General features: G+C 33.0%; 1 protein-coding gene and 2 non-coding genes across 5 annotated transcripts in view; 1 reads left to right on the plus strand and 2 right to left on the minus strand.

Moving 5' to 3' along the window:
• Positions 1 to 26,709, plus strand: part of LOC106096274 (ecdysone receptor) — a 237,069-nt gene that overhangs the window by 52,463 nt on the left and 157,897 nt on the right. For all 3 annotated transcript variants that reach the window (XM_013263927.2, XM_059369228.1, XM_059369229.1), the window contains exons 2-3: positions 995 to 2,170; positions 2,256 to 2,425. In XM_013263927.2, the coding sequence (XP_013119381.2) occupies positions 1,305 to 2,170; positions 2,256 to 2,425 (1,036 nt within the window). In that variant the 5' untranslated portion in view covers positions 995 to 1,304. The remainder of the gene's footprint in view (positions 1 to 994; positions 2,171 to 2,255; positions 2,426 to 26,709) is intronic.
• Positions 372 to 445, minus strand: Trnan-guu (transfer RNA asparagine (anticodon GUU)). Its single transcript has one exon. It is a non-coding gene; the product is annotated as a tRNA-Asn (tRNA).
• On the minus strand, positions 4,969 to 5,040 carry Trnad-guc (transfer RNA aspartic acid (anticodon GUC)). Its single transcript has one exon. It is a non-coding gene; the product is annotated as a tRNA-Asp (tRNA).

Here is a 26,709-nt window from a genome sequence, read left to right on the forward strand (position 1 = left end):
AAACATAGGGCTGCTGTATTAGCAAAAATTTCGGTTAACAGCCGAACGCGCAAGCCAATTGCGCCACAGAGGTCATGTATCGGGTCTTCGAAGAGAATTTTGAATTATCTGGAAAAGGTTTGCAAACTTCAAGAAAACCTTAAAATGCAATTAAAGTTGCGCATAAGAACATTTTAAAGTTCTTTATGCGTGTTCTTTTCTTTAATCATGGGTTTTTACACACTACCGCCGTTTTTAATTTAGCATCAATGTCATCCGCCGTTTTTAATTTAGCATCAATGTCATCAATATCCGCGTTGCCATATTTTATGTTTTTGCCGAATTTACACGTTTTGCTTAATATGGTAATATCCCTGAAAAAGGTTAAAATTCGCCCCCGGGTGGACTCGAACCACCAACCTTTCGGTTAACAGCCGAACGCGCTAACCGATTGCGCCACGGAGGCGATGTAACTATTATCTTATGCATGCGAGTATTTTCCAAAAAAAAAAAGAAAAAATTCAAGCTCAATTAAAACAATGTGTAAAGTTCTTATGAATTATTAAATAATTTCAAAAGAAAAACACCCTTGTCTTGCCTTGCAGCTTAACTATGACTATGATTACTAGCGCATTTTTGTTTTTTTTGTACAGAGGGCTGGGTGTATGGCCACGATGAATACTTTAGCACGACAATGATGACATTCAACCCTTAGTAGCCTCAAAAGTAGGTCAATGCATGCCCAAGTATAATATATGGATATGGACGGCAGGTACAATCGCCACATTGAATGAGCTCCACAAAACATGGTCTACTCGGAGATTATTGCAAGGTGGCAGTGCAGCTGGATGTCATAGAACAAAAAACTAGAATTCTTAGAAATGCTTTGCATGTTATTGGAGGTAAGGGGAAGGTTTCCGTAGGATGGTCTCACCATTTGCAAAAAAATCTTGTATGCCTTCAATTTGTTGTTTGAATTTAAAGGGTTCTATTTTTTCCTCTTATACCTTTTCAGTCATCAACTCTTCTGGAATTGATTTGTAGTCAAGTGCAACAGCAACGAATGTGTTCTCTCTCTCTCTCACTCTATTTCTCTCTACAACTCTGCCTCACATAGAAGTGTTCTCCAAATAAATTTGGGTTAAAACATCAAAAGCCAAGGCCGCTGAGATTGGCGAAACAAAGAAGAGACGGTGCCGAAAATACAGGCACCGTTAGAAAAATGTAAACAACAAGCCCAAGCCTCATATGTTAAAACGCAACAACAACAATAACAATAACAAACGACACCGACGCCGACGACGTCAGTCCATACAACATTTAGGATGAATTTGTCCTCGATGATGTACCGGCTAAATCATGCGCAAGGACAAAAGCTGTCGTTGCCTAGCGAACAACAGCAGCAGCAACAACAACAACAACCAACCTCACACCCGCATCAGCAGCAGGCACATCAACAACAGGCAATACCCAGTCATATATTGCTGCAACAGCAACTGGATGCTGCGGCCACTTCTGCTGCTGTTGCTGCCAATTCGACGGCAGGCGACAACAATGTTTTCCTGGCTAATTTTGCTGGAAACTCGTCAGCGGAAACGGACAATGCCAGCAGCAGCAACAGCAGCAATGTTGTCCATAGCACACCCGCACGCAATCTTATACATCTGCAGCAGCAACAACAACAGCATGTTGGGGCACGCCAACTGAACAATAATCTAAGCAATATTGTCATTAGTTCGGTCGATTCACTCGCCAGTGCTTCCGTCGAAGAGAAATTAAAGCTTTTAAAGACTGCCATTAAATCGGAACCCGTGCACGACATTTCCAGTCAGGGCAGCAATTTGAGCAGTGTTGCTGTCCTAAATAACCACTGCAAAGAAGAGTTGATTAGCTTGGCAGCATGTTCGGCTTTGGCGAACATAGCGCCTGTCGCCTCAGCAACATCATCATCTGCATCAGCATCCTCATTAACATCGGCAATCAAAGGCAATAGTTTGGCATTGAAAACGCCAGCGGGCATTGTGGCAAATGCAATCAGCAATCCAACAGCAACATCTCAAGTGACCATAACAGCCGCTAGTGGCAGTAGCGGTAGTAGTAGTGGCAATGGCAATACCAGTGTAGTCGATGCTGCAGCTGCCAACGGAAGTATGGCCTCCTTTGTACCCTCAAAAAGAGCCCGTCTTGAATTGTAAGTACCATGTTTTTGCTATGTGAGCATGAATTTTGGTTTTAATTTGCTTTCTGTTGTGTTTTTGTTTGGCTTTTTCTTGCAGGAGAGAAGAATGGATTTCCACACCTAGTCCGGGCAGTGTGCCTAGCACTGCTCCCCTTAGTCCATCTTCGGCTTCTCAAAATCACATGTATGGCGCCAATTTATCCAACGGATATTCCTCACCCATGTCAGCAGGCAGTTATGATCCATTTAGTCCCAATGGCAAACAAGGTGAGTTACAAAAAAATAAACAGTTTTAGATAATTGAGACATTGCATTAATATGTTATCGATAAAAGCTTCTTCATTATTATCGAAAAATCATTATGCTATCGATGAGAGTTAACTAGCATTTCTGTTAAAGACCAGTCTGCGAAGAGAGCATGTTTTCTGATGAGAGCTCTTTCGATATGAAAAATATTAGATTTATTATTATTATTATTTCTTGAGATAAATAGAGCGAATTATTAAAGACCCAACTAATAATTTGTTGTATTTTAAAAAATAGACTTGTGGAAAATTTAGTCCATTATGATAAGAAACTTAAAATGAATTCCTTTTTATACCCTTCACCATAAAATGAGGGAATATTAATCTTATCATTCCTTTTGTACCACCTCAAAATATTGTTCTAAGACCCTATAAAGCACATTTGTTAATTTTTTATCGATATTACTTTTCAAGTCAATCTAGCCCTGTTCTTTCGTATGTCTGTCCAAAGCACATATTCGTATAAAGTATATATATTCTTGATCGTTCTTGATAATGTCCGTCCACCTGTCTATCGAAAGCACGCTAACTTTCGAAGGAGTAAAACTAGCATAAATAGTTCTTATAGGTGTAGGTCGGTTGGGATTGTAAATAGGCCATATCGGTCCATGTTTTCATATAGCTGCCATATAAACCGATCTTGGATCTTGACTTCTTATGCCACTACAGGACGCAATTTTTATTGGATTTGGCTGAAATTTTGCACGAGGTGTTTTGTTATGAGCTCCAATAACTGTGCTGAGTTCGGTTCATAACCTGATATAGCTGTCATTTAAATCGATCTGGGGTCTTGACTTCTTGAGCCTCTAGAGGGCGCAATTTCTATCCGATATGGCTGCGCGTCGTGTTTCGTTATGACTTCTAACAACTGTGCTATGTATGGTTTAAATCGGCCCATAACCTGATATAGCTGCCATATAAACCGATCTTGAATTTTTGAGCCACTAGAGAGCGCAATTCTTATCCGAGTTTGCTGAAATTTTGCAAGAACTATTTTGTTATGACTTCCAAGTACTGTGCTTAGTATGATTCAAATTGGTCTATAACCTGATATAGCTGCCTTATAAACCGATCTGGAATCTTGCCTTTTTGAGCATCTAGAGGTCGCATTTATTATTCGATTTGGCTGCAATTTTGTATAACGACTTCTCTCAAGAACTTCAACTTACATGTCAATTGGTCTATGGCCTGATACAGCTCCCATATAAACCAATTTCCCTATTTTACTTCTTCAGCCCCTTAGGGCGCAATTTTTATTCGAAATGGCTGAAATTTTACACAAAGACTTCCACTATGGTCTCCAACATTCAGTTCAATTATGGTCCGATTCGGACGATAACTTGATATTATCGCTCCAATATTATAGCAATTCTTTCCTTTTATCATATGTTTGCCTAAAAAGAGATGCCGGGAAAAGAACACGACAAATGCGATCCATGGTAGAGGGTATATAAGATTCGGCCCGGCCGAACTTAGCACGCTTTTACTTTTTTATTATATTCTTTTTATTATATATTTTTTTTTGTAATTATATTTTTTTATAATATTTTAATTTTGTATTTTTTTATATATTTTTTATATTTTCTTTATATGTTTTTTATAGTTTTTTATTATATGTTTTTTATATGTTTTCATTATTTATTTTTATTATATATATTTTTTATTATATATATATTTATTATATGTATATATTTTTTATTATTTATTTTATTATTAATATATATTACTATTATATATTTTATTATTATATATAATTTTATTATTTATTTTTTTATTATATATTTTTTATTATATATTTTTTTATTATATATTTTTTATTATATATTTTTTATTATATATTTTTTATTATATATTTTTTATTATATATTTTTTATTATATATTTTTTATTATATATTTTTTATTATACATTTTTTATTATATATTTTTTATTATATATTTTTTATTATATATTTTTTATTATATATTTTTTGTTATATATTTTTTATTATATATTTTTCATTATATATATTTTATTATACATTTTTTATTATATATTTTTTATTATATATTTTTTATTATACATTTTTTGTTAGATATTTTTTATTATATATTTTTTATTATATATTTTTTATTATATATTTTTATTATATATTTTTTATTATATATTTTTTATTATATATTTTTTATTATATATTTTTTATTATATATTTTTTATTATATATTTTTTCTTATATATTTTTTATTATATATTTTTTATTATATATTTTTTATTATATATTTTTTATTATATATTTTTTATTATATATTTTTTAATATATATTTTTTAATATATATTTTTTTATTATATATTTTTTATTATATATTTTTTATTATATATTTTTTATTATATATTTTTTTTATATGTTTTTTTATGACATTTTTTTTTTATTTCTGCTTGTATTTTTTTAATAGCATACTTATGTTTAAACTATTTAGATTCTTTTTAATATTATTAAATTTAATTAAAAAACCAAAAAAAGAAGCTTCTCCCCGACGGGGAATTGAACCCCGGTCTCCCGCGTGACAGGCGGGGATACTAACCACTATACTATCGAGGATGTTAAATGCGTTGTGTTACAATCGATACTTGAACAGTAAACACAGCAGCAAAGTCTATTCATATCTCATATACAGTGTTATGCTCCGCTAAACACATTACAAAAGCTTTTCATGGTATTCTACTGTATGCAATAGATGGCGCCCTTTTGCGAATAAAAGCTTATTTTAAAAAGCTTTTACCAAAGTTTATTGTTGAATCAGAAAACTTCTGGCAGAGCTAAGCACCATCTAGAGAAAAATGTTTTAGTATAGTTAAGCAGTTAATACAAAAAATTCTTATTGCAGAGGATTTTGTGGTAGTTGCTTTTATTTTTGGGAGGTTTGAAGAGTGAACGTGTATATCTCTAACCCCCAAAAACAATTTTAGCCATATGCAAACAAAGAAAAGGCACAACAACACCCACAGGATAAAGACCTTTTTTAGAGCAAAATTTCGTTGGTATGAAAATAACGGCTTCAAGGACGTTGTGGAACAAAGAAAGTCTGGCTCCCACAAAATGAATACACCAGGAGGTAACTCCTGCCACTTGTGTGAAAGTGGATTTCAGTAAGTGAGTAAGTGTGTGTGTGTGTGTGGGTATACCCGATATGCTAGAACTTCAAAGGCTGGCTGTGTGTTATCTGTATATGGTAGATGCTGACATACACACAAATGCTAAGCATGTATACCCACATACAAACATATATTTGTATGTGAAAAATTTGAAGGTCACCAGACAGACGTCTATGTCATCACGTTTGTGTTGTCTTCATGAAAAGGAATCCTCAAAAAAAAATTAACCCAGACAACAACAATGTGCTTGAACTTCGTCAAAGTAGGTTTGTGGGTTGGGGTCTGTTTGATAGCGTCTGTGAGTGTGGCTGTTAAGGACTGGCACAAACTGTAAACTGCTGCCTGGCCCAAACCATTGCAATGAGGGTTTCTTTTTCGCAGGTCGACGCCGGGAATTTGAAGCCATTTGTTTTCTTTGGGCTTCTTTATATATACCCTCGAACCCAACTCGAATCTGTGTTAGATGTGCGGCTGCCGCCGTCTTTGGCTCATGGGGGCATACATTGTTGTTAGCAGCAATCGCCCACATTTTGCAACGCGGGTTTGGTGCTTGTTTTTGCAACTTTCGAGGTTATTTTCGTCAGAATTGAGGCAGTCAGCCAGACTACCAGCTGAATGTCATTCAGTCAGTCAGTCAGACTTTGGTTCAGTCAGTGAAATGCTGTGGAAAGTATACCAAAAACAGAATGTATGTCTGTTGGTTTGTATATATAAAACAGAGATCTCCTGACTGCCTGCCTGCTGCCTTCTTGCCTGGCTGGCTCTGGCTGCTTTATTGGTATTTGACAAATTAATAGGTTTTGGGTGTGCTTGTGCCTGTGCTCTCAGAACACGCGCAGGATATCATCCATACATAATATATATATAATACCACATTATATATGTACACACATATATATTTGTTTATATATATACCCCAATACATATTTACGTCTGGAAATGGACAGCTTACATTGTTATAGATTGTTGCCTGTTTTTAGGTTTATGTCTTCTTAAGTTTACCGATGGTTTAATGGGAAAATTTTCCCTTTTAAAGCCTTGCAGAAACTTTTCATGTAGTCCAAGGCTTTGCGCAGAAAATAATGCAATCTAGCGTTAGAGTAGGTGGAGGGGATTTTTGTTTTTTATGAAAGGTCACCGTTTGCTAGGAAAAAGATATTAAGTTTATAATTTAAAAAAGATGCTGCTTTCAAACTTTGACTTTAGTGGCACAAAAAAGTTTGTGCGGCTATAAAATGTGCTGCTTACATTGTAAGGCCTTTGACATTTTTTGTGTTTGGGCAACATTTTTTTATTTTGCCAGCTCTGAGGTTTCTTAGGGAGGACCATCTATCACCCATGGCAGTATGTAAAGAAATTTGAGTAGCAAAATGAAGGAAGTTTTTTCCTTAGAGTTGTTTGGTGGTAAACCCTATGATTGGGAAAAACTTAATAAAAAGCAATAAAATGTTGACAAACTTTTCTTGAGAGTGAAATATTTTTTGGAAAAACTTTCTATAGACAAAATTTCCTATTAAAATGAAATTTTTACAAAATTTCCTATAGAAATAAAATTTTGACAAAATTTCCTATAGAAATGAAATTTTGACAAAATTTCCTAAAGAAATGAAATTTTGACAAAATTTCCTATTGAAATGAAATTTTGACAAAATTTCCCATAGAAATGAAATTTTGACAAAATTTTCTAAAGAAACGAAATTTTGACAAAATTTCCTAAAGAAATGAAATTTTGAAAATTTTCCTATAGAAATGGAATTTTGACAAAATTTCCTATAGAAATGGAATTTTGACAAAATTTCCTATAGAAATGAAATTTTGACAAAATTTCCCATAGAAATGAAATTTTGACAAAATTTCCTATAGAAATGAATTTTTGGCAAAATTTCCAATAGAAATGAAATTTTGACAAAATTTTGACAAAATTTTCCCATATTGGGGCCAGACTTTTGGAATGCAACCAACGACGAGATTTTGAAAATAGACATGCCTAAAGACACCTACCTCTTGGGCTACGTAGACGTTATCGCATCAATGGTAAAGGCGAGAAACACAGAAAACACCCAACGCAAAATACGCCAAACTATGATCTGCGCGAAGAGCTGGCTGGACTCACATGAATTACAACTGGCCATGCATAAAAAAAGCTGCTGCTACTGACAAGGCGATCCTTAGCTCTGGTATAGATAGATAGAGATACAAATAGACGACATTATCATCCCCACAACGACGTCTGCCAAATACCTAGGGATAAGATTGGATTCCAAATTAACGTACTCAGGCTAATCGCCAATATAGGTGAACCTCTTGCAGCAAGAGGAAGATAGATAATGGGGGCCACTGACAGTATCTTGCTGTATGGCTCTGAAATATGGGCGCAAACCCTAGAGCCGCAGACGAGATCTAGGAGAATACTATGGGTGCCCAAAATTAGCAGCGCTACGTGTCACATCAGCTTATCGCACGGTATCAAGCCGGCACGGGATAGCTGTGAGCACCACACAAGCCCGAACATTGAGTTCCGATCTGTGTGGTGTTCATTGCTGTCACAAGAAGCTTAGCTGCGAGCTACCGGGCGCGTCCACAGGTTGCGGATAGTGGAATGCTCCATCCGGAGTAGCTGTAACTGCAGTTGCGGACAATCGGCGGTATCGAGCGGAGAGTTTCAGTGAGAGGTTGGTTGGCACCGGCTCTTGCACAAATACTGAGGGTCTACGATGCTCGAGTTATTGGTGCCTTTTAATAAACAATGGCCACCCAGTTCCCGCGGCGATCGGTTCTTTGGACCGCTTGCTCACCTACAGGAGCTTGAAGAGGATCGCCACCTCCACATGAAAATTTGGTTACAACAAGGACATCAAGCCATCCTTGTTTTCGCAGGCCTAATTCCCATTTTTCTCCTCGCGGAGAGCGACACAAAATCTGTATAGCCAAACACGAGGGTGTGTATAAAACTAACCTCGCACGAGGTATAGAAGAAGAACAAAGGGTGTGGAGCGAGACACGGAGTAGGTGGACACAGCGACTTATGCCTAATATACAGACGTGAGGAGACAGGAGGCACGGGAACGTGAGCTTCTGGCCAACCCAGGTGTTATCCGGCCTTGGGTATTTCAGAAATCGCCAACATCGATGCCATCGTAGCAGAGACGTAAGCATGTCCGCCTATGGCGCTGAAAGCCGGTGTTCGAATCCTGGCGAGACCATCAGAAAAAATTTTCAGCGGTGGTTTTCCCCTCCTAATGCTGCCAACATTTGTTAGGTACTATGTCATGCTAAAATTTCTCCCCAAAGCGGTGTCGCATTGCGGCCCCTGGAAGCCACAAACCGTCCAAATCGGTCTATAACCTGATATAGCTCCCATATAATCGGATCTCCCGATTTTGCCCTGTAGGGGCTAACTACAGGGCGCAATTCTTATCCGAACGGACTGAAATATTACTCAATGACTTCTACAATGTTCAGCATTTAATTAATTCATGAACCGAATGGGACTATAACTTGTTCTCGACAAATGCAAAGAACTCGACAAATGCTATCCATGATGGAGGCCAGGTCCGAACTTAGCACGCTCTTACTTGTTTAAATTTATTTCCTTTTTGGGGAATTTTGGAGATTTGTACAAAAATTTTGGGAATTCGGCAAATGTCTATAACCGAAATTCTTGTAAGTTGGAAAATTCCCTTTTTCGAATTTTCCCCATTTAGGTAATTTTGGGGATTTTATCCAAAAATTTGGCAATTCGGCAAATGTGTAACCAATTTCATAAATATTCAGAATTCCCATTTACTTAAAGATATATCCCTATTTGGGGTTTTTGTTGGCATTTATCATCAACATTTTGGGAATTTGGCAAACGTCTGAGAATTATCGAAAATACTAAAAATCCAATTATGTCAAGAATATATTTCCCAATTTTTAATTTTTTTTTATTGGCTAATCTTTGGAAATTTCGCCAGTAAGGGAATTTTGGAGATTTTTGCATAAAGTTTGGGAATTTGGCAATTTTGGCTATAATGAAAATTCAAATAAGTTGGAAAATTCTTTTTTTTCAATTTTTACCCTTTAAGGTAATTTTGGGGATTTTATTAAAAAATTTGGGAATTCGGCAAATGTGCAGAAATCCCACTTATTCAATTATATTTTCCCATTTGGGGTATTTGTTGGCATTTTCGTAAACATTTTGAATTTTGGTAAACGTCTGAGAATTATCGAAAATTCCTTAAAATGCACTTTTATCAAAAATATATTTCCCCATTCTTATTTTTTTTTTTTAATTTTGGCTAAATGTTTGAAATTCGGGAATTCCAAGTTTTCCCAATTTTTTAAATTTATTTCCCCAGTTATGGAATTTTGGAGATTTTTGCAAAAAAATTTGGGAATTCGGCAAATGTCTATAATGAAAATTCTAATAAGTTGGCTCCAGAAGTCAAGTCCCCAGATCGGTTTATGTGACAGCTATATCAGGTTAAACCATACTTGATACAGTTATTGGATATCATGACAAAACACATCGAGCAAAATTTCATTCCAATCGGATAAGAATTGTGCCCTCTAGAGGCTTAAGAAGTCAAGACCCAAGATCGATTTATATGGCAGCTATATCAAAACGTGGACCGATATGGCCCCTTTACAATCCCAATCGACCTACACTAATACGAAGTATTTGTTCAAAATTTCAAGCGAAGGAGCGACTGGCAGACGGACGGGCGGACAGACGGACGGACAGACAGACGGGATGTCACGACGATCAAGAACATATAGACTTTATGATGGGGTCTCAGACGAATATTCCGAGTAGTTACAAACAGAATGACGAAATTAGTATACCCCCATCCTATGGTGGAGGGTATAAAAATCACACTTTTTAAAAAATATTTCCCCATTAACGGAATTTAAGGAGTTTTAATTTTGGAAACTCGACTTTTGCAGTATTTTATCAGATTTTTCCTTTCAAGAGTTGTAAAATTGTTTCCAGAATATTTCGATTTTATACGACACACAAAATTCACCCCGTTTCGATTGAATACCAATTTTAACTTGTTTTTGAGTCTTTGGTGCTGATGAAACCCAAAAACTCCTTACTTTGTAAAACTGCATGAATTGCTATTTGATGGCTGCCATGCTCACATCATCGCATGAATTCCACTTTAAGGCTCGCCTACAAAAAGGATAGATGTTAACACCTTAACAATGCCATCAATCTTAATTGCTTTCGTTTCGCTTTTGCTCCAAAAAGTTTTTTGCCTAATTGGTGTTCATGTTATGTACCAAAAAAAAAACGCCTCTTTACGACGACAATGTTGCACTTGCAATTGCCAATTATGGCTACTAAGGTCAGTGGGTACTTGAAAGAAATTTACAGACAGGGTTTCGAGCAGAAGATGACCCAGCGTAGAGATGTGCCAAATTAGATAATATTTGAGTGCTGTTTTTTGTCTTGGTAGCTTTGGCAAAGCAATTCTAATAATGATTATCAACAGGAAATGGATCATTTCTCAGGGCAGGCTAGCTCTATGGTCGCTCTCTGACAGACATTTCAAAGAAGACGAATGACAGGCGTACAAATAGCTGGACAGACAGAGACGACAAAGTTGAAGTATTAAAAAAAAAGTATACAATATGCTTGTTTATGTGAAAAAGAGAGTTTGCGTGTGTGTGTGTGTGTGTGAAGTGCATGTAATTTCAAGGACAACAAATTTATTTGTGGCCATCCTTTTTTTTTGCAGTTTGTTTGTAGGGAACCAGTTTTGGTTGACCGACAAAAAAAACTCCTCTACTCGACACAAGACACCTCTTGGGAAATAACAACAAAAAAAAAAAAAAAATAAGAACAAATTTTTTAGAATAATGGCATTTGGCCTACATATGATTCCAGGTAAATTTATATGAGCTTTTTTGTTTTTGCAAAAAAAAAGGTTCACACATACCAAGGCACACAAATTGTGTTCTCGTGGCTGGACAAAATGTGGCTTTGTTTGCTCATATATTGCACACAATTAGGCAGTGGCCGTAGTCAAAGATGGAGTTAGATTTAGAGTCGTCGATGGTTTAATGTTTTTTTTTCTGTGCAGGGTTTAACCCTTAATAAATTATGTCTCTCGCAAGCAGCTGTTGTCCAATGCACGTCGCACCGGAGGCAGAGTCACATAAACCTTTCATTCGATTGAAGGAAGATGTTTTTTTTTTTGCCATGGCAAATTTGTTTCTTATGGCCTCGAACAACAACAGAAGTGGCATGCAACATAATTATACACATAACCATAGCCTTGAATATGGCAGCGAGAGTGTGTGTGACAGTGGCTTTGCGGCAGGGTTGCCATTTGTCAAGTTAATTTTGTAAAAAAAAAAAATTTATGCGTATGTTCTATTTAGACTCAGCAGAAACGTTTATCGATAATTGGGGTATCTGAGCGCGAAAATGTATTTTTAGCATTTTAGATATTCCTCGGTTTTTTTTGCCATATTCCCAATATTTTATCAAAAATCCCCAAAATTTTCAAGATGGGGGAATATACAAAATATTTTGGAAATTGGAATTTGAGATATACCGAAAATAAATAATAAAAACTTTGTTACGTAGAAAAAAAATTAAATTTAAAATTCCAAAAAATTTAAAAAAAATCCCAAAATTCCCTTTAATTGGAAAAAATATTATAAAAACATTGTATTTTTAGTATTTTTGATTATTCTGGCTCGTTTGGCGCATTCCCAAAATTGTGAAAAAAATCCCCAAAATTCCCTATCATAGTATTTTCGATATTTTTTAGATAGAATTCCCCAAATTTTGACAAATATCGCCGAAATTCGCTTAATGAGGAAATATTGTTGCAAAAGTGGGATTGTAGGTTTCTTTAAGGTATATGAATATGGCAACACAATATGCTACGTAGAAAAAACTTTCAATGAGGAATTCTCAAAGTTTTTACAAAAATATCAAAATTCCCTTTGGGTGGAAAATATTATAAAAATATGATATTTCGAGTATTTTTATATTTGTGGCATGTTTGCCGAATTTCTAAAACTGTGAGAAAAATCCCCAAGATATCCTAAGATGGGGAAATATCGAAAATATGTTGGAAAGTGGTATTTTTCGGTATCATCGATTTATCTCAGACGTTTGCCGCATTCCCAAAATTGTGGCAAAAATCCCCAAAATTCCCTATAATGGGGAAATTTGTTTCAAAAGTGGAATTTTTAGGAATTTCCAAATTTTCAGACAGAATTTCCAAAAATTTGGCAAAAAAAACCCCGAAATTTGCTAAATGAGGAAATATTTTTGTAAAAGTGGGATTGTAGGTCCCCAAACAGAATCTAGCAAACTTTTAATAAAATATCGGAAATACTATAGAAGTTTTCGCTGCCTAGAAAAATACTTAAAAACAAGAATTCCTAAACTTTTATAAAAATCTCAAAATTCTCAAAAGAAGTGGTATTTTTATATTTCTGGCATTTTTGCCGAATTCCAAAAACTGTGAGAAAAATCCCCAAAATCTCCTAAGATGGGAAAATTTCGAAAATATGTTGGAAATTTGGTATTTGGTATTTTTCGGCATTTTCGCTATATCTCAGACGTTTGTCAGACGTTTCAAAGTGCCCCAAAAATAACTAAAAACTGGAATATTTTTGTAAAAGTGAGGTTGTGGATTTTTAGAAGGTTAAGGAATCTAGAAATCTTATCAAAAATACCGAAAATACTAAAACGTACTACTTCAATACTTCGTCAAGTTGAAAAAACTTTTAACGAAGAATTCCCAAAATTTGTACAAAAATCCCAAAATTCCCTTTAATGGGGAAATAATTTAAAAAAGTGGTATTTTTCTTATTTATGATATTTCCCGAAGCTTTGTCGAATTCCCAAAACTGTAAAAAATCCCCGAAATATTTTAAGAAGGGGAAATATCGAAAATATGTTGAAAAGCGGTATTTTGTAGTATTGTTGTTTATTATGAAAATACCTAAAATTTGCTAAGTGGGGATATATATTTTCAAATGTGGGATTGTATGTCCGAAGTAGGTTTAGGCGTATAGCAAACTTTTAAGAAGTATCGAAAATACTAAAAAAAATATTTGCTTAAAATGAAGAATTCCCAAAATTTTGACATTCGGGACAGGAATATGGCCAGTGCTCTTAGAGGCCATCCAAGTATTCCTCCAGGCACTGTTATCCCTTCTTGGAAACGTGTACTTATACTTACTTAGGGAATTTTGGGGTTATTGCCTCAATTTCCCCATCTAAGGGAATTTTGGGAATTGTTGACTCAATTTTGAGAATTCTGTAAACGTCCGAGAAATATCGAAAAAACAAAAAAATATTTCCCTTTTTAAGACAATATTGAGAATTTTTGTTATAAATTTGGGAATTCTTCTTTTGAAGTTTTTTTTTATTTTGCGATATCTTCTTCCGTTAAATATTTACGTTTGCAGTTTTAGTGAACCTATAGAACATATTTTGTATCCACAAGGAACCCACAACACAGTAAACTCAAAAGAAGACACGCAGCATTGTCCTAAAAAATATGTTTAAGCTATGTTCAGCCGTTTAAAAGTTACCAAATTATTACAACTTCAAAATTTGTTTTTTGGCATCCAGCAGCTTGAACCAACTACAAAAATCTGCTTCTTTGAGCCAAAAAAGTATGCTTGTGGCAACTCTGCTTGTCTACCCTAAAAACACCCTGCTTCAGATCGTTGGTGTGCGTGCTCGTGTTTACGAGACCCCCTCTCCGCCAAAAAAAAAATGCACAAAGGAAAAAACTTTTTCCAGCTCCTTTTATATGGCGTCAAATGTGGTTGTTTTTGAGTTGTTTTAATATGGCTATGTATGTGTATGAGTGTATATACTACATCTATGTGTGCTGTTTTTTTTCAAGATCAAGGTCAACACCGACTCGCACATGTTGTGCTTTCATTAAAGAAACAACAACAACAACACCACCACCAACAAGTTATATCCAAAAGTGCACAAACAAGTTGTGTTGTTCTTGTTGGTTTTGTTGCATTTGCTGTTGTTTTTTTTTTGCTGCAAATGATGATGACGATGATGCTTCTTCTTCGTAGTCATCGTCTTCGTTTGCTGTGACGAGAACAAAGCCCAAACGAATGACCATTCGGTTCAATAAATAACAGCCAAGCAAGCAAAAGAAGCCAATAACAACAACAACAAAAGAAGTTAGACTGCCATATTATCCATGCGAATTTGTATCTTAACCTTTTTTTGTAGCTGTCGTTTTTGTTGTTTTTTTTCTTATGGGATCTTTCAAATGCATTGCAGGCATTGTTTTCTGGGCCCTACTCTTGCACCCCGTTGTTGTACCCTACAGAAGCGATTAAGTCATGGTGGACAAAGGGGGTAACGAATTTTACAAACAAAAGAAACATGACCCAAATTTTGTTGAAAAATGATTTTAGAAAAAAAGGAACCTAGCCATAAAATTATGTGTGGTATAATTCGAAGTTCAAATATGCTGCAGGGGGTTAGGGATTGCAGCATCCCCATGCTGTTAGAATGTCAGCTATAGTTTAAATGTTATAGTCAATTTGAATGCGATGATCTTATTTTGATGGGGACTAATATTTCAGCTTGAACTTCTTATGTCATGTTGTCATGTTTCTTAAGTCGCGTCATGTTAGTTACGCTATCTGAGTATCTTCCAAATCATTATATGGGTAAAATATCTGTATTCCGGCTAAAAAACATTGAAGCAGCAGAAGCCGATGGCTTGCCATTTTAGTTATTAGAGATCGAAAGCCAATCGCTTTAAATTCGAAAAACACTCAAAAAAGCTCTGAGAATGTGAATAGAGATATTTTTTCAGTTCTCATTTCAATTCAAATGTTAGGTATTTTTCTTAGAAATGTGGGTAGTAACTGGAAAAAAAACTGGAATTTGTCAGTAGTTTTCATTTCCCTACACTTCTTTGACATATTTAATGAATGGTGAAATCTTCTACACTAAGTGGGAAAACCCCTATTTATGAGCTGTAAAATTCGAATTCCCAAAAATTTTACAAAAAATAACCAAAATTCTCAAAACTGGGGAAATAAGTAATTTGGACATTTTTCAGACCTTAACCGATTCGCCGATTTGACGAAAATCCCTCAAAATGTTACTAAATGGGGAAATGAGTTTGAAAAAATCTATTTTTTCTGTAATTTGGTTATTTTTTAAGACTTTTGCCGAATTCCCAAAATGTTGACAAAAATACCCAAAAAAACCCGAAATTCCCCTAGGGATATGATTTAAAAAAGTATGTTTTTTAGCATTTGTAACATCTCTGAAACGCTCACGGAATTCCCAAAAATTTGAGAAAAATCCCGAAATTCCCTTTAATGGGAAAAAATTTTTAAAAACTGGCATTTTCAGTAGTTTATATATTTCTCTGGCATATTTAATGAATGGTGAAATCTTATATATATATATGGTGAAATCTTATATATAGCTTATATAGGGAACCTCCATATAAGAGCTGCAAAAGTCGAATTCCCAAAAATTTTACAAAAAACCCCTCAAATTCTCTAAACTGGGGAAATAAGTTATTTCGACATTTTCAGACCTTTACCGATTTGCCAAAATTTGGAAAAAAAATCCCCCAAAATGTACTTGATAGGGAAAATAATTTGGAAAAACAAAATAAATTGTCGGCAATTTTGATATTTCTTAAGAACTCTGCCTAATTCCCGAAATGTTGAGGAAAATCCCAAAAATACCCTGAATTTTCCTTGGGGATATGAGCTTAAAAAAGTGTGTGTGTTTTTTTAGTATTTTTGACATCTCTCAAACGGTTACCGAATTCCCAAAAATTTTATAAAAATCCCAAAAATTACCGTAAATCGGGAAATATGTTTGGAAAAGTGGAATTTTGTAGTAAATTCGATATTTTTCAGGCTTTAGCTGAATTCCCAAAATGTTGACAAAAATCTCCTAAATTCCCTTGGGGATATGAGATTAAAAAGTTCTGTGTTTTAGTATTTTTAACATTTGAAACAGTTACCGAATTCCCAAAAATTTGAGAAAATTCCCAAAATTCCCTTGATTGAGGAAATATGTTTTAAAAACTGGAATTTATATCGCTGACATATTAAATGAATGGCTAAATTTTCTAAGCTAAGTAGGCAAACCTCCATAAAAGAGCTGCAAAAGTCGAATTTTCAAAAATAGTACAAAAATCCCTCAAATTCTCCAAACTGGGGAAATGGAATTTTTCAGTAATTTCAATATTTATCAGACGTGTACCGATTTGCAAAAATGTTGACAAAAATTTCTCAAAGGGGAAAATGTTAAATGGGGAAAAATGTTAAAAAATTGGAATTTTTCAGTAGTTTCAAAATTACTCTGATTTTAACCGAATTCCCAAAATGTTAACAAAAATCCCCAAAATCATCTTAAATGGGGAAATAAGTTGTAGTAAATTCGATATTTTTCAGACGTTTGCCGAATACCCAAAATTTTGACAGAAATACCCAAAATTCCCTAAAATAAGGAAGTAAGTTAAAAAAAGGATTTTATATTTTCAGTAATTTCGGTTTTTTCAAGCGGTTACTGAATTCCCAAAATTTTGAGCTTGAGTGAGCTCCCAAATTTTAACAAAAAGCCTTTAGCTTAAGGAATGTATTTGGAAAGTATTGAAAAGTGTAATTTTTTAGTAAATTTGATATTTCTCAGGTCTTTGGAGAATTCCCAAAAATGTTGGCAAAAATCCCAAAATCCCACAGTTATCCCTTAATTGGGGAAAAAAGTTCGGAACAGTGAGACAACTCTTAGATTTTTGATCTATTCCCATAGAAAAGTAAATTTTTTAGTAATTTTCATATATTTCTCAGAATTTGTTGAATTCCCAAATTTTTGACAAAATCGCCCAAAAATTCTCAAAATTCCCTAAAATAAGTTTGAATAGAGAATTTCGCAAAAATTTCGATATTTCTCAGACACTTGATAACTTCCCAAAATGATAATAGAATTTTTTTAAGTAATTCTGATATTTTTCATCCGTTTACCAAATTCCCAGAATTTTGTCAAAAATACCCAAATAATGCCCATATTTTCATATATTTCTCAAACGATTGCCAAATTATCAAAATGTTGACAAAACTCCTGTTCAGGTTATCTCCCGAGGTTATATTTCGAAACTCCAGTACACTTGTCTTCCAGTTTTCCCTTTTCATTCGGTATCTATTCTGCTCAAAAACCATGCCAGCTAGTGTTTGTATTAGTTTTGGTCATTTCTGTACTTCTGTGGTACGAAAACGCAAAAAACAGTCAAACATTTTGCAAAAACAGGCGGCTAGGCAAGATTATAAATGATTGCATTCATTACTTTTTTCAACCCAAACTCTCTGCAAATATGGAAATTTTAATAAATTGCCTCGTATTTTTTAGTTTCTTTCAGGCAAGACAAGCAAACCTCAATTAACCACAAGCAAAGATAGTCGTTAAACGAAAAAAAACACAAAAAATAAGCAATTTAGTTTAATCTAAGGTTGGCATGATGATGGCTGGGGATATTCTGGTGTTTTAATATATCCTTGTCTGTCTCTCCGTGCGTCTGTCTCTCTGTCCCTCAGTCATACGCAAACGCTTAGTGCGTGCGTTGTTTCGTATAAAAACTACTCCTCCGGTCTGTCTAGACGGTGTGGCTTTGACCAAAGTATCTAATTATCTGTTTTTGTTGTTGTTTTTTTTTTAAATAACTGCCTTTGAAGCTCTTTAACACTCTAGAGACACGCAATCGCTTCGTTCTCCTACCTTTTGCCAATATGTAAATGAAACTTTAGATTTTCTTGGCTTGTCTGATCCTTGAAACGAAAGTGCCTTGCAACTGGGCAGAGAGAATCGGAACATAATATTTATGAGGAACCAGACATGTTCATGATATTTAATATTTTTTTTTGAAAAATTTTTGGGCCAAAGGATTTTTTTTACCTAAATTTACACTAAAATCTTTTTTCTGCTTAGTTAAAAGATTTACAAATAAAAGCTTAGCTTCAATAGTCTCAATTAAGCGTAAAGTGCCTTTTTACATTGCCTGCTGAATTTAAAGCCATATTAAATCATTTCAAAACATTTGCTTGGCTTGAGTTCTTTAAAAAATTGTCCGCTTGGTAATCGCACTTTCGCCTACGAAAAAAAACGTGCCAATTAGTGTGAGATGTTTTTTTTTTTTGTAAATTTACAATTTGGTTAGGTAATTGGAAATGTTAAAACTGCAGTAAAAAAAATTTAAATTTGTTCCAGCGAATTATCATAGCGAAAAGAAAATATTGCTTGGCAACGAAAACGTGTCTATTAAATTCTTTTCATGACCAATGATTTTTTGAAAATACACATTTTTTTATAAAGGACAAAAAATTGCGGAATAAAAAATTTAAAGGCTCGTTTTCGTTGGCAATTGGTTTTTCTTGTCGCTATGATAACACTCTACAAATGTTTATCTGCAATCTTTAGTTTATCAACATAGTTTTCCACTGAAACCAATGTAAACTTCCATGACGGAAGTTTCTACCATTGACTTTAGTTCTGGCCAACGTTAATAGACTGGGACAAATAATCTAGAGGCGTCCACAGTCTCCAACTTGTTACTATGGGCCATGCATTGTCCTTTGACATTATCCGGAGTAATTAGCTAACATATCACTAGAGGCATGTACCCAAACTTCAGTTCTTCTGAAATTTCAAGTTTCAGTTGTGCAAGATTGTCTACTCTGCAATGACCTGGTATATTTGCGTTGCCAGCTACCCATAATAGGTTAATGTTGAACTTGTTAGCCATTTCGTTAAAAGATCTGAGAAATTTCTATAAAAAAATCCATTTCGATAAATATCGATAATAATCGGTTTCGATAAAAATATCGATTTCGATAAAAATATCGATTTCGATAGAAATATCGATTTCGATAAAAATATCGATTTCGCTAAAAATATCGATTTCGAAAAAAATATGTAGATACCATCGAAACCAATATAAAGTGCCATGAATGTTGAACTGGTTATCCATTTCGTTAAAAGATCTGAAAAATTTCTATAAGAAATCAATTTCGATAAATATGGATAATAATTGATTTCGATAGATATCGATAATAATCGATTTAGATAAAAATATCGATTTCGAAAAAAGTATTTAGATAGCATCGAAATCAATATAAGCTGCCATGAATGTTGAACTGGTAATCAATTTTGTTAAAAAATCTGCGATATTTCTATAAAAATCAATTTCGATAAATATCGATAACAATCGATTTCGATAAAAATATCGATTTCGAACAAATTGATTAAGATAAAAAACGATATTAAAAACATATTCGATAAAAAAATTATTGTGTTAATAAGTGTGTTCGTGTACTCAAAAATGTTTGCAAATCTGCACAAATTGTTACTGAAGTCGTTCGCGTACTTTAATTGCCAGCAGAAGAGAGCGAGGGAGTGTGGGATAGCGAACAAAATTTCGAAAGTTTGCTAATTGAGATTTTGGAAATTTCTACTAAAAGTTTTTCCCCAGCAGAAATTTAAGGCATCGAAAAGTTGTTTTATTAGAAAAAACAACTGTTTTATTCAATTAAGTAGCAAAAACCGCCCTATTCTTAAGGCGGGTTTCTTGTTGGGAAAATCAAGTTCGTGTGAGCTAACCGAAACACTAATTTGTCTTGGGGATAAACCTTGGTTTTCTCGTACACTTTTAAGGTAGTTTAGAAGATATGTCAACATTATGCATCAATCAACAATTAGAGGGTTCGCGTATTAAAAAATTTGCACAAACAACTGAAAGTCGTTCCTTTTTCCAATAAGAGACAGAGTGTGAGAGTGCAAAACATTGGGAGAGTTTTGTAAATGAGAGGTTGCAAATTTTTGATGGAGTTTTTTTCCAACCGAATTTTTTAAATTAAAAATTCGTATCGATAACAATCGATTTCCATACATATTTATATAGATAAAAATTAATTTCTGCAATTAGAAATCAATAAAAAACAAACTATTTCAATAAAAAATTATTGTGACAATATTAGTTTCGAAGAAAACTAATTCAAAAATAGATTAATTTTTATAAAAATCCATGGAAATCGATTTCGATAAAAATAGATTTGGAGAGTTCGATGTCAAAAATGGTTTCGATAAAACTTAATTGGTATCATTATAAAACAATTTCGACAAAACTCGATTTCAATAAAAATCTATTTCGGTAAAAATCCGTTTGTATTTCAATAAAAATCATTGTCAATTAAAATAAATTTCGATAAAAATCACTTAACATATTTAAAAAAATCGATTTCAATTAAATGCGATAACGATATTCGATATTATCGAAATCGATGTCAATAAGAATCGATATCAACGAAAATCGATTTTGCTAAAAATCAATTTCAATTATAATCTGTTTTGAAAAAAATCTATTTCAAAGTTAAAAACTCAATTTTAAAATTTTAAACATGAAACAAAATATTAATAAAGTGCAAAAATAAAGGCGTTTTTGGAATCATTTAAAAGAGATTAAACTAGATTTTAATAAAAAAAACGTGATTGTAATAAAATCCATTTCGATAAAAATCATAAAATAAAAATAAATTTCAATAAAAATCATTTTCGACATAAATCGATTTCGATTACCATAATGTTTAATAAAAGTCGATTGCAAAAAAAATCGATATTAATGAAAATCGATTTCAATAAAAATCGACATCGATGAAAATCGATTCCAATAAATTTCAATATCGATGAAAATCGATTTCAATAAAAAAAGATTTCAATTAAAGTCGATATCGATGAAAATCGATTACAATAAAAATCCACTTCAATTATAATCTGGAAAACAATGGCGTTTTCGCAATCATATAAAATCGACTCGACAAAACTCATTTTCATTTACTCGATCTTGATTAGCATTTAAAGTCGACTTTGATCGAAATAGATATCGGAACATAATAGTACTACCCAAATCAATTTCAATAAAAACGTAATTGTGATAAAATCGATTTCGATAAAAGTTATTGTCAATAAAAATAAATTTCGATAAAAGTCATTTTCGACAAAAATCGATTTCAATTAACATAATTTTGAACAAAATTCGATTTTGATTACCATAATGTTTAATAAAAATCGATTTCAATCAAAATCGATTTCGATAGAAATTACAATTTTAATCTGTTTTGAAAAAATCTATTTCAATTTAAATCTCAATATTGACATTTAAAACATAAAACAAAGTAGATAGAAAAATAAAAGTGTTTTCGCAATCATATAAAATCGATCTCGATAGAAATCATTTTGAATAAAATTCGATTTCGATAAAAATCTAGATTAGAATCTATTTCTATAAAGTCGATTTCAATCAAAATGAATATCGATACGTATTAGTACCACTAAATCAATTGCAATAAAAACGTTATTGTGATAAAATCGATTTTGATCAAAATAAATTTCGATAAAAAACTTTGTCCATAAAAATAAATTTCGATAAAAATCATTTTCGACAAAAATCGATTTCGATTAAGATAATTTTTAGCAAAAACCGATTTCAATTAAAATCGATATCAATGAAAATCGATTTCGAAAAAATCAATTTGGATAAAAATCAGTTTCAATTATAAACTGTTTGATTGCCATAATGATTAATAAAAATCGATTTCAACAAATATCGATATCAATAAAAATCGATTTTCATAAAAATCAATTTCGATAAAAATCGATTTTCATAAAAATCTTTTTCGGTAAAAATCAATTTCTGTAAAAATCAATTTCGATAAAAATCAATTTCTATTATAATCTGTTTTGAAAAAATAATCAATTAAAAAATTAAAAACTCAATATTCAAATTTAAAACATAAAATAAATTATTAATGAATTGAAAAATAAAAGCTTACTTAAAAGCTTGCGCTTAGTGGAGTATTCCCTTCTAAAGATGTAGACAACAATCTATTCCTAACCTTATTTCTGGAAAAATTATTATAGAAACATTTACGTTTCTTAGGCATTGCTTATCGAACGATTTTAAAGTTTTTATTCTACCATATGACTTTTAATATCTCATTTTCGGCGAGAAGAAAAAAAACCTTGGCATATTTCTAAAACAATGCCTTCCTTTCATGTCTAATCATCAAAATCTACCAAAAATTTAATTACTGTCAAACGTTGTTATTGTTGTCTGAAATGTTTTACGGTCATTGCACAAAGAATAGCACAAATTTTGATGATTGCATTATCGAAATGTGAGTACTGTCTGCTACTCCTATTTCCTAGCCAGCTCTCAATCGATGGTTGTTTTAAATGGCACTGCCGTTTTTGTTTACAATAACAAAAAAATATATAAAATCAGTATGTATATGCATGTGTAAGAGGAAAATGTGCAAAAAATAAAAGCCATAACAAATCTACTCAAAAATATGAATTCTTGCAGCAAAAAACAAAAAAACCAACAAAAAATGAAATAAAAATGATTGCTACATTTTTCCTTTGCTGCTGAGCAAATATTGCAAAAAAGCGAAATTATCGCATGACCTTGAATGCGGTTGCTTCACTTTATTAATTCTTTATTTTTATTTCACTTTTTTTTTTATTTTCATACGTACACTCACACTCATACCCAATCCCTGCACTCGCTTGCCCGAGTTTGGGCTCTCATTCCATTCATTCCCTCCGACGAGTAACTGAGAAGAGATGTGGCAGAGGCTTTACTAAAACAAAACATTTGTTGTTTGTTAATGGTGGGGTGAATTGATGATGAGAACCTGCATTCAGAGGGGGGGGGGGGAGTAATAAGTAGAAAATATCGTTTGAGGGAATATTTTTTGCAAAAACAAAAAGTTCAACACCACAAATGCTCCGACAATGTATTCTCATCGTATTTTGTTGGTGTTGTTGTTGTTTTAAATCAGCCATAGAAAGCCAAGAAGGCAAGAAAGCGGTAGCAGCAACCACAACAATAATAATTAGCTAGCGAATCATCAAAATTTTTTAATCGCTCAGTAGCATTTCCAAAGCAGCAAAGAGCTTAAAACCAATTATTTGCGAGGGGACAAAGAATACGGAAAAAAGAGCAAAAAAAAAAATAAAACACAATCTTCAGGCTGTAAAATGGAGGAGCTGCATCCACAGCCATATCATCAGCAACAGCTCCATCACCACGGATTGAAGAGATGATAGATGGGTTTTAAGTCAACATCACATTAAATTGAAATGAAAAGCAAAGACACAAACACAGATAATTAAGTTAAAAAAAAATGTGACACCCCATTTAAAAAAAAGACATGCAAAATGTTTCGCCCTGCCTTTCTTTTGTAAAATAAATAAAAGCTTCTCTCTGACTATGACAAAGCCAACACCATCACCCATTATTATCATCACCAGACTCTGTCACAGTCGTTGGCAAAACACAACAGCTTAATAGCAATAGCAAAGTTCTGCAGGCAGAGAGAGGGAGCTAACCGTCAGCTAGGCCCTCCACCGCTCCCCTCAGCCAACTTTCTGTTTATATGAAAGCAAATATTTGACTCTGAAAGTGGTTTCAGATAGGAACACCTTAAAAACACAGAAACCTCCTTAATACCCCCCATTTCAAAACGAGTGCATCGAGGCCGACTTACCTATACCATATACAAATGCGTGCATGGGATTTTTATCGCCTTGATAGACTTTATGTACCCATAACAAAATAAGAAAGAAAGAAAAATGGTGGAGTTAAAACAGTGGGTTAGAAATGTGTTTGGGCCATAACTTTAAAAAAAAGGAAACAAAATTTAGAAAATTTCAAGGAATTTTTTATAGAATATAGAACTTATATATTTTATAAATGTTAAAAAATTATTTGGATAGAAAATATTGAAAAATTATTTATTTTTTTAATTTTGTTTGGAATCTAAAAACATAAGTATAATTTTTCTGAAATCCTTTTGAACTTTAATTTTGTAAATTTTTTTGAGGTATGGTGAGAAGTCCTCTCCATCTTGTGATAATAACAAATGAGCTCTCCTATTTTCATCTCAGGAATATTCTACACAACTTGTTAAAAAAATCGTTTATCAGCATACAAAATATTCCTATCAACTATCAACTCGCATCAAGAAAAAACAAATTGTCTTTGTTTACATTTGGGCCTCTTATATATGTTAGTGGTGGGTTTGGTGTGTATGCAAATATGTTTAGAAATAACGGGTTATTAAGATATATGGTCAAAAGTCAGAGTGAGTAACCAAAGCTCTAACATCTTTCTCTCTGTCTGTCTCTCACTCTCTCACTTTATGTGACCCGTTAGAGCTAGAGCATTACAAACATAGATATGTACACCTTAACAGTAGGTGAGTTAAAGTATGCTTAGAGTGCTAAGAGATAAAAGCTTATTCAGAGAGAGAGAGAGAGAGAGTAGCAGATCAAAAATAGATTTTGGATAGTACATCGTGGTGAATCTCGGTCTACATGGAGCACACAAATCAAATTTTATAAAATTTTAATTAGAAATTATATGTTTTTTTTTTATTTTTTACATGTTTTAATATTTTTTTATTTCATTTTAATAAATTTAATTTAAAAACAAGTAAAAGCGTGCTAAGTTCCGTCGGGCCGAATTTTGCGAACCTACCAACATGGATTCTGTTAAAAATTTATAGACCGATTTGACCGTACTAGACACAGTTGTTGGAAGTCATAACAGAACACTACTTGCAAAATTTCAGCCAAATCGGACACAAATATGGGTCCTTAGACGAATATTTTGAGGTGTTACAAACAGATTTAATAGATTAGTATACCCCTATCCCATGCTGGTGGGTATAAAAATGGTTTTTGTTGATTTGTAGAAGATCTCGATTGACATAATAAGCAAGCATAATAAATAGAAAGACTTTAGCTTAATTTTGTATATTTTTTAATAACAAATTTTGTCTTATATTTTTTTTTCAATGAAATATATATTTAGCTAAAATGTATTTTATCTACTTAATTTTTATTATATTTATATCTTCGCTTTTACTAACGCTGTTTTATCTTTTCTTATTACAGGTAAGAAGTGCTGACAGTTATCATTTAAATAAATTCGTAAGTAACAATAATGGAATTAAAATATAATTTTCTTGTTGAAAGAATTTTTCATAAGTTTTAAAGCTGGTATATCAGCAAAGTCGTACTGATTTTTTTTTTTATATTTTTTAAGTCACTTTAAACATCTTTAAACTGTGATAATAATGTGTATTTAATACCCACTTAAATTTGAAGAGATTGAACTTGGGGTTTTTTCTATTTTCACCAACATTTTGCCTAATGGCAAATGTTTTTTTAGGGGTGCTTAACTGTGCTACCGATTACGATAAATTAATTCGAAAGATATTTAATATAATTTTGATAATATTTAACCAAAGAAACTTGTTTAAAATATATTCCTATCAACTCGCATGAAGAAAAAACAAAAAAAAATTTTGTTTACATTTGGGCCTCTTATGTATTGTATGTTAGTGGTGGATTTGGTGTATGTCCAAATATGCTTATGGCATGGTTATAAGATATGGTTAAATGTCAGAGTGAGCAACCAAAGCTCCAACATCTCAGTCTCTCTCTCTTTCACACACTCTCTCTAGTAGATTGTGGTTTTGTATGACCCGTTAGAGCTAGAGCATTACAAACCTTGCTGTGTACACAATAACAATAGTTGAGTTAAAGTATGCTAAGGGATAACAGCTTATTCAGGGAGAGAGAATAACAGATCAAAAAGAGATTTTGGATAGTGTTGTTGTAAGTATGTCGTGGTGAATATGGTGATACCTAACAATGCAATAAAGCACATTAAAAATTTGCCCATGAACATTTCATTAACCCATTAAAGCCTGATGCCCGATTCCTTTGTCCGATTTCATATATTTAAAAAAAAAAAAATTAATTTGAAAAAAAACTTTTGAAAAATGTAAAGAAATCTTTATTTCTTAAGCCACTATGTTCTTACAACAAACAAAAAAAATCATTTTCTCAATTTTTTGTGACTATTGGCTATTTTTTATTACCATATTAAAAGTAGTAGGATTATCGCTTTAAAAGCATTTTTCCAATATAAAAACCATCATTAAGGGTGATTGTTTAAGAGCTATAGAAAAGTTTTTCAAAAAAAAAGCTAAAAGTGAGAAAAATGCATGAAATCTTTATTTTAAA

The sequence above is a fragment of the Stomoxys calcitrans genome, chromosome 5 (assembly GCF_963082655.1).
Source record: "Stomoxys calcitrans chromosome 5, idStoCalc2.1, whole genome shotgun sequence".
NCBI lineage: Eukaryota > Metazoa > Arthropoda > Insecta > Diptera > Muscidae > Stomoxys > Stomoxys calcitrans.